The following is a 9,972-nucleotide window of genomic DNA, read 5'->3' on the forward strand; positions in this document are numbered from 1 at the left end:
CATCTCTTATATCATCTAGTAACAAGTAGGAGATAAATTCCCATAAAGACTAGTCTAGTGTCTTTAATTAAATTATGAAGTCTCAATCAAGGTAGGTATTTTCACCACTGCAGCTACCACCACTTTTGAGTTAAGCTCGAAATGCAATTTCTTCAGCGATAATTCTTTTGTCCAGTACACTACCTCTCATAACGCTATGCATTCCACTTGCTCAGCACCTCTAGCTTGATTTAAATGGATGCATTATGCTCCCCTAAAGATTTCAAATTGTTAAACCAAGTGGAAATTGAACTATTGTCCTTACTTTTGATGGACTTTACAAATATCCTTATCACACAATAATTCTATCCCTATCCTTGTACAATCCCATCAGGGGCCCAATATCAAATTATGGACTTCCAAATATACCCCCCGTATATATTTAGATAACAAAATTAAAATTCAGTTATTAACGGAAATCAAAAACTGAATGAGAGAGAGAGAGATCTAGCTGAACTCTGCTCGTGAAATTTTGATTCGAATTTTTCTGGTTCAATCTATGCTTCCTAGATTGAAATTCATCTTCTCCTCCACCTTCTTCATCATCCTTGCAGCAAGATTCATCAACAGAATCGTATCCAGCTGAAGATCTGCTCTGCTCGTGAAAATATTGATTCGAAGGTTTCCGTTTCAATTTATCCTTCGGAGATTGAAATTCATCTTCTCCTCCATCTTCTTCATCATCCGTGCAGCTATATTCATCCACTGAATCAGATATTTTACTTCCGTTTAACTGAAATTTCCATTAACAACAGAAATTTGTACTCAGTTCAACTGGATCTCTCTTTCTGAAACAAATTGGTATTGTTGATGTTTATTTGAAGATTCGTATAGTTGTTTTTGATGATTGCATGTTAGTTTCATTGATTTTTATTTCCACTTTTTGTTTTTGGTTATTGATGCAGAGATCGTGATTTATTTTAGAAGATTGATTTCATCTATTAGACAGGTACCTTTTAATTTTTGATCTGTTATTTACACTTATTCTTAAATCTGCTCATAAACTTTGGTTTTATGTATATTCTGAAATGTTGAAGAATTTCATTTCGTTTTGTTGTTGATCCAAAATTAATGCTGAAATGTTTATGATTCATGTTTGTTATGTATATTTTAGACACTCTACTGATTATGTCATTGATGAAAAGTAGATATTTTTTTGTTGATACACAGAAAACTCTATTGAAATGTTGTTGATCCAAATTTCTGAGCACAAAATGTTTGTATTTCGTGTGTTTATTTTGCAGGTAATCATTATGCATTCATTCTTGTTGATAATGTAGCTTTTATTTTATGTTTCTCACATTCTACATTGAATTTAACTTTCACGAGGGGGCGTAGCCCCCGAGTGAGGTGCGACGTAATACTATATGTAGCTTAGGGTAGTTTAGACTGCTTTCTTCTTGGTTTGCATTGAAATTCATGCTCTAACTACCTCTTATTTGGATCAACTGTGATTGTTTACACATATTTATTGGATCAACTATGACTAATGATCCAAAACTATGATTGCTTACAAATATTTATTGGATCAACTGTGATTGTTGATCCAAAAATGTGATTGTTGATTCATATTTATTGTATCAAGTGTGATTGTTGATACAAAACTGTGATTCTTGATCCATATTTATTGGATCAACTGTGACTGTTGATCCAAAATTATGATTGCTTACACAAATTTATTGGATCAATCGTGATTATTGATCCAAAAATGTGATTGTTGATTCATATTTATTGGATCAAGTGTGATTGTTGATACAAACTATGATTCTTGATCCATATTTATTGGATTAACTGTGACTGTTGATCCATATTTTCTGAATACCACTATCTGTTTATTTTTTATTGCAAGCCAAAGATGGTTGTTGCAGAGTTCAAATTTTGCAATCAGACCATCTCGCATCCTGTTTCAGGATCAATTACTGTCAAGGAGATGATAAGTGTGGTGAAACAAAAGTGGCCTTATGTCCCTGAAGACCTCATTCTTTTTGGTTACACTGTAGAAGGGATCTCAAATATTATCAATCATGATTTGGATTTGAGGTTTCTCATTCACTACTGCACCTCACAAGGGATTGACTTGGTGAAGTTTGAAATCCAGTTAAGGACCTGTGTTGATTTTATTTCTTCATATTCTGCCCCTGCTCCTGCTTCTTCGTCATCATCAAATTGTATTTCAAGCGATGAGGTAGTTGAATTGGAAGACGTCACTGATGATGCGTGTTTGATCAAAAAGGTCCCGAAGAAGTCTGATGCTTGGGTCAACATCTTAACTGGAGTAGGGTAGTTTTTTGAAGGTGGTATTAAAGAAGTTAAGGATTGTGTTACAAAGTATGAAATAAATAGTGGTCGCAAATACAAATTGAAGAAGAGTGACCTTGTACGATACACTGTGGAGTGCAAGTTCAAAAAGGAGGAAAATTATCGCTGGAGGTTTCACGCCTCTCTCCTCGCCAATACAAAAGGTGTATTTCAATGCAAGAGATACATTGGAGAGCATTCATGTAGTTTAGCTTCTTCTAACACATCAAAATTTAGGATGAGAAAATCGTTTTTGAAGGATATATTGGCAGATGATTTACGAGCATCTAAGAAGAAGAAGACTGCTTCTGATGTTACTCCGAATGGAATATGGAGTTGACCTCACGTATAGTCAGGCATACCACAGTTTACAATTCACCAAACAATTTCTTTGGGATGATGACATCAAGTCTTATTCAGATTTTGTTTGGTATAAAGATGCCATTAAACATTACAATCCTGGAACCGTCGTGAATTTTTAGTATGATGGTGTGACTCGTCGGTTCAAAAGGTTTTTCGTGGCCTTTGAAGCTTTTATAACTGGTTTAACAATTACTACCGTCCGATGCTATTTATTGACTGTACCTTTCTCACTGGGAAGTTCAAAGGTGGTCTTATGGTTGCTTGCGGCAAAACTGGTAACCAAGGTGTGATTTTTAACCTTTTACTTTTTTTTTTTCATTTTGTATCCATGAATGTTTAAACTTTTTACTGTTGATTCATTATTATGCATTCATTTTCTTGATTAATGTAGCTAGGTTTCTGACATTCTATATTGAATTTAACTCTCACGAGGGGGCGTAGCCCCTGAGTGAGGTGCGACGTAATAATATATGTAGCTTAGGTTAGTTTAGACTGTTTTTTTTTGCTTGCATTGAAGTACTTTCTTTTAACTACCTCTTATTGGATCAACTGTGACTGTTTATCCAAAACTATGATTGCTTGCACAGATTTTATTGAATCAACTGTGATTGTTGATCCAACTAAAATGGATCAACTTCCACTGTTTATCCAAGTAAAATGGTTTTGCATTGAAATTCATGACTGTTGGATCAACTGTGATTGTTTACACATATTTATTGGATCAACTGTGACTGTTGATCCAAAATTATTTTTGCTTACACAGATTTTATTGAATCAACTATGATTGTTGATCCAACTAAAATGGATCAACTTCCACTATTGATCCAATTGAAATGTATCAACTTTGTTTGTTGACACTAGTTACTCGTCACTTATTTTTGTTTCTGGTTACTTATTTTTGTTTTTTGGTTTTTCTAGGGATCTATCCAGTTGCATTTGAAATTGTTGAAAGTGAAAATTGTGATAGTTGGGAATGGTTCTTAACCAATTTGAAGGGTATTATTCATGAAGATCGTCCACTGACAATCATATCAGATCGTGGAATTGGCCTTTTGAAGCATGTGCCTGTAGTCTTCCCAAAGGCTTTCCATTCCTACTGTTTGTACCATATGAAAGGAAATATTCCTATTCCAAAGGGCATGAGCAGACAAACTGCAGTCAAGTTATTCGAAGAGTGCTACACTACATTAACAAAGGAAAAAATTTATGCTGCTGCGAAGAGTATGAGTAATCTAAAGTTGGATTCAGTGGTTGCTTGGATGATGAAGATTCCATTTGAGAATTGGGCTTCTCATGCATTTCTAGGAGAAAGGTGGGGTGAGAACACATCTAATATTGATGAGAGTTTTAACAACGTCATTAATCATGATAAGGCGCTTCCAGCACTTGAGCTTGTTGATGTTATTCGTGCTAAAGTGATGGAGCAGAATTACAAGAGGTTAGTGGAGTCTAACAATTGGACTACAAGGCTCACTCCTCGTATGCAAGCAAGGTTTAACAAAAGGATAAATGACTGTCGTTCATACAAGTTTCGGAGAGCAAGTGAGAAGGTATTTGAGATCATATCTCCAACAGGGAAGCATACTGTTGACTTGGATTCTAGAACTTGCACCTGCAAATGGTGGCAAAAACATAGCTTTCCTTGCACTCATGCAATGAAAGCAATGTTGCAGATTGGAAATGATGAACCGTACAACTACATCAGCCCTTATTATACTTCTGACTACTATAGAAGGTTGTACTCTCGACCCATTTATCCTATTCCTGACTCTGAGAAGCCACCTAGAATTAATGAAAATGGGTATATTTTGCCTCCCAGCGGTGGTCGAGAACAAGCTGGAAGACCTAAAGGTGTTAGGTACAGGGGTTCTCGTGAAAAGGTGTGGAAGAAGAGGAAGTGTGGCCAGTGTGGGATGCTGACCTTTCACAACCGTCGAACATGTCGCAGAGCTCCTTTGGCTCCTCGTGCACCAACGTTTCGCAAGGAGTCTCATTCCAGGATTATCAACTTCTTGAAGAGGATGTTGTTATGAAGTTCTTGTGGTGTTTATGAACAAACTTGTTTTAGGTTTCTTACCAATTTGGTGTTTCTTTTCCTTTTTTGGTTTGCACTTGTTATTTAATGACATACATTCTTATATGTTGTTATGAATTCTACTGTTTTGTTTCTCAAGTATATGTCAGTTGACAGGTTCAGGTTTATTGATTTTACAGGTTGTTGACACTATTGTGTGGAAACATTGTTCTTGGGTTCCAACCTATTTGGATCAACAATGGTTGTTTATCCAACTTTTTTAGATCAACAATGGTTGTTGATCCAACTTATTTGGATCAATAATGGTTTTTGACACAAAACAAACAAAAAAATTGCATGGTTATATCTGTATTTTCTAGTAAAACTCCTCAAGCTTTGCATACCTGTAACATTCATTCATAATCAGACCAACATAACTGGATCAACAGTGGCTGTTGATCCAACATAACTGGATCAACAGTGGTTGTTGGCACACAAAACAAACAAAAAAATTGCATGGCTCCATCTGTATTTGCTAATAAACTCCTCAAGCTATACATACCTGTAACATTCATCCATAATCAGACAACAAATACATCCATAAATGATCATACAAAACAAATACCTGTAACAAATAATTCATTCATAATGGTTCATAATAATTCAATCAGACCTACAATAAGTTTTACTTACTAAGATAAGTATTTTTAAAACTACAGTTAGATTTTGTTTACAGACCATGAACATACTATGACATCAAGCTCACTCTAATGGTTCAGCTAATGCTTCATCTACTGGATCAACTACTTGTTCAATTGAGTCTTGCAATTGGATTTTTTGTTGAATAGAGTCAGTAGCTGAATCAGGAAGTTGTTCTGGTTTCTTCCATGAACCCAATTCTGACAAGATTCTTGCTGCAATCTTCACTCGCTTCTTTTTCAACTTCTCATCTAAGTTAGCAATTTCAGATAGGTGTTCACAGTTTCCACGCTTCACCAAATTCTTCATGTACATGAAAGTGTGCAATGCACAGTCGCATCCGTCTTGTGCTGGTACAGTGCAATGTGAGAAGCTTGTCTCGATATTACCACCTGTCTCCGGATCTCTGTGGCCCATTTCATTCATCCACTGAGTCAGTGGTACTATCATCACCATATACTGCCATTTGTAATCTGCGTTTCGCCTTGCAGAGTTGTACACTATCCATTTTCCTTTTACCAACGCCAGCACCACCCAATGGTATCCAACACCGTCCTTGTCCGTCAAGCACATTGGTATGATGAGGTATGTGTCTTCAACATTCCCTGTGTAACTGGTCCTCACCTTTTCTGGAACCCCACATCTCTCTACCTTTGCCATATTTTTAGTGGCTAATGCGATCCCCAATATCGGCTGTATCAGTATTTTTAAAGAAATATATTAGTTTTGCATTTTATGGATCATCTACATTACAAACAAAAGCTACATTTGTCAACAACAAAAAATGCAACTGTGATATCGTAACCAGAGAACAACATAAAATGAACAACATATCATATTTGCAATTAAACTCCTAAAGCTATACATACCTGTAACATTCATTCATAATCAGACTAACTTATTTGGATCAACAATGGTTGTTGATCCAACTTATTTGGATCAACAATTGTTGTTGACATACAAAACAAACCAAGATTTTTCGGTTACTTACATAATCATTTGTTGAGAGAATGACGTGGTTCTTGTAATATGGTTTATGCGGCGAATCCATCTTTGCTTTCAGCAAGTTGATGTAGTAATCAACAATCTCAGCATGAATGTTTTGATTATTCAGTAGACACTGTATGAACTTCCCATTGATGACTACCTCGAAATCTTGGTTGCAGAAATAAAAACTGTAAGCTTTCTCGCTGCAAAATAAACAACAGATGAATATGTTATTAAAAAGAGCTAGCATAACCCAAAAAATAACGATGTGAACTGAGTTGTTTGACTTCGAATATGTTATTACATACCATTCAGTTGCATTCTCAAAGAATGGCTCGATGACTTCTCTTTCGCTGTCATTGAATTTTTTCCACAACTTAGTTTTTTTGGCTTCATCAGTTTTGTGGGTTCCGCTGGTGTGTTGTCAATTTGACTGTCGAGAGTGTCGAGGTCAATTGTTTCAATTTGCTTCTGCTTATTTTTTCCTTTTCCACCTTTCCTTTGTCCCCTTTTACACTTAGCAGTAGGTGTTCGACTTCGAAGTTTATACGGCTTTCTCTTCGGCCTTTCTCCCTTCTTCACCCGTTTCACAAGAGAACTGACCTGCGGTTTTTATGATGCTTTTGTACCATCAGATTGTTCCTATGATTCGGTTTACTCTTCAGTTTGCTCCTCAACTGCATCCAAATTAAACAATTTCTTTAATCCTGCGCGTATTGCAGCTCCTTGTGTATTGTCATCCTCTTCACTTTGCTCTTCAACCTCTTCACTTTTCTTTTCAACCTCTTCTGCTTGTTGTGTTTCCTCACGATCTACCTCATCCATTATTGCACCGAAACTCGGTTGTGAGGGAGCTGTTTGCACATTAGCAACAATTTCATAAGGTTTTATTATTGAAAGTGGAGGAGTGTCAAACACAATCAGATCCGCTGGTATGTCATCATTCTTCTTCTCAACAGACGGACTCTTCTCTTCCATTTGTATGTCACCTTTCTCTTCTACTATTCCAGCAGATATTGAAATGTTTTCCACCACCGAATCGAGCTCTGCAACGTTTTCGACAACTGTATTGAGCTCTAAGTCATCAGCTTTCTTTACTTCTCTTCCTGCATGAAATCCTTTCTTCCAACTCTCCTTATTTTTGCTACTTGTTTGTTTTTCCGAATACGTCATTCCACTTTGAAAACCCTTCTGAAAAAACTTATCTTGAGTTCCAAAACTTTCTTGAGTTCCCAAAGTACTTTGAGTTCCCAATGTACTTTGAGTTCCATCTTTAGTTCCCAACGAATCGTTCATTTCTTGAGTGTCTTCATTGTTCATAGCCGCAGAATCATCCATTTCCATGTCTACTCTAGTTTCATTCCCATCTGTTGGTTGATCATTCGCCGCAGATTTCATTTCATCTTGATTACCTTTTCCAGATGATTCGCCTTTTTGTTGCTGTGTGAACAAATCTTTGAATTCCAAACCTTCAAATTCTTTCCCTGTATACACTGGTTTATTTTTATTCAGTGATTCCTGAAAAATACTTTCTTCTTCATGCCATTTCTTTATGTTCTTGTCAATATCAGCAAGTCGCTCTGGTTCTCCATCTTGCAACTGTAGTTTTTCCTTGTTCCTCTCATACAACTCTCTCAAGAATATCGTGCTGTGGACAAACATTTTGATTTGATCCTTGTCCATGTAATGAATCTCATGCCTGTCACAATCAAGAAGGATGTTTTCTTCCTCTAGTTCCTTTATCTTTTTCTTGTTCCAGTTCTCTTGCAGGTGCCGATATGTCAATTAAATAGTTCTCCTCAGCAGACGCTGGGTCAACAAAGTCTTGATGAAACTGCCAAGCATGATCAGCACAAATCAAAATATTGTAGACACTAAAACTGGATCAACATTGGTTGTTGATCCCATTCACATGGATCAACACTAAAATGGGCTGATTAAGTCCCAATATGGAGATTTCTTCAGTGCTTTTGCAAGTATCGGTTTCTTTTTGTTATTTGCATCTTCTACTTCAAATTTTTTGCATAGAAAATTCCCCATATCATCCAATGGTTGGAGACCTCCTTTGATTCTTTTTTCATTTGCTCTCGACTTGCCTGCATACATGAAACTCAAATCATTTTCATTTTCATTTTTGACAATAATCTTTTGTTTTCTCACATTCTACCCATAATATATTTTCACGAGGGGGCGTAGCCCCCGAGTGAGGTGCGACGTATAAATATGTGTAATCACAGTTCATGCTTTTAACTACCTCTTATTGGATCAAATGTGATATTTTACACAGATTTATTGGATCAACTGTGGTTGTTTACACATATTTATTGGATCAACTGTGACTGTTTATCCAAAACTATGATTGATTACACATATTTATTGTATCAACTGTGACTGTTGATCCAAAACTATGATTGCTTACACATATTATTTCATTAAAGAATCAATGTTTTTACCTTTGAGTTGTGCCTCTGGTTTGCTCTCCTCTTGATTCTCTTCATCTGAATTTTGTTGCTCTTCTTCATCGGATTCTGATTCCGATTCTTCTGATTATACCTTCTTGGTTTTCAGCTTTTGTTGTGGTTTTGCTCTCGGCCTTGAACCGCCTACATACATGAAGATCAATCATTGTGTTTTCAATATTTCAAACAACATAGTTAGATATATATACCAACACACATATCATTTTGTTATATCATTTTGCTTTCAGCCTGTTGTTGTAAAAAATATTACAATCTATTTTTTTTACCTTTTACGACTTTCTTCAGTTTGCCCTTTTCTGCTACTTTATGTCTTCTTCCTCCTATTGATCATCTGAATCTTCTTGCTGTAGATGGTGGATTTTCGACAAGGGCCAAAATCGTAGACCCATGATTATACGAACCTCTGATCCAGCAATCACACGTGAGTATCGAGACACGGGTCTCTCATCGAATTCTCTAAAGGAGAGTACTTTCTCTCAGAGTACATGTAGATATGTAGTCTCACGGCTGGACAACGACATATCTCATGAATACTGAACACTTTCAGTGATTATTTCTATATAGTATCACGAGATGGACGACTCCTAGACAGCTTGCTCTGCTAGTATAGAGCGATAACGTCTCCAGGAACAAACAACAAGTTTACCCTGACTATAAAAAGGATATGACTTACCGGCAAGCTCATATCGGGATAATTAATGCTCCTAGAGAGCTTGCTCTGCTAGTATAGAGCCACAAAGTTAATTATTCCTAATTAAGATTAATTCTGTCGTGACATTCACTACTGAATTCCCAGAATAATCTACTATTGCTCATATTCCATGGTCGAATCCACGGCCTGATCCCATGGAATGACAATAACCACTGCTCCTATTCCATGGTCGAATCCACGGCCTGATCCCTTGGAATGGCAATAACAATTGCTCCTATTCCATGGTCGAATCCACGGCCTGATCCCATGGAATGGAAATAACAATTGCTCATATTTCATGGTCGAATCCACGGCATGATCTCATGAAATGGCAATAAACAATTATATTATCTCATTACTCCGATTTCATGATCGAACTGGTCTCATAAATGGTAATAGAT

General features: G+C 36.4%; 1 protein-coding gene across 1 annotated transcript; it reads left to right on the plus strand.

Moving 5' to 3' along the window:
• The first annotated feature begins 1,894 nt into the window (after positions 1 to 1,894).
• Positions 1,895 to 4,733, plus strand: LOC113359573. Its single transcript, XM_026603184.1, has 2 exons — positions 1,895 to 2,258; positions 3,619 to 4,733. The coding sequence occupies exons 1-2, from the start codon at positions 1,895 to 1,897 to the stop codon at positions 4,731 to 4,733; spliced, it is 1,479 nt and encodes a 492-aa protein (XP_026458969.1).
• The last annotated feature ends 5,239 nt before the right edge of the window (positions 4,734 to 9,972 follow it).

The sequence above is a fragment of the Papaver somniferum genome, chromosome 3 (assembly GCF_003573695.1).
Source record: "Papaver somniferum cultivar HN1 chromosome 3, ASM357369v1, whole genome shotgun sequence".
Lineage (NCBI taxonomy): Eukaryota > Viridiplantae > Streptophyta > Magnoliopsida > Ranunculales > Papaveraceae > Papaver > Papaver somniferum.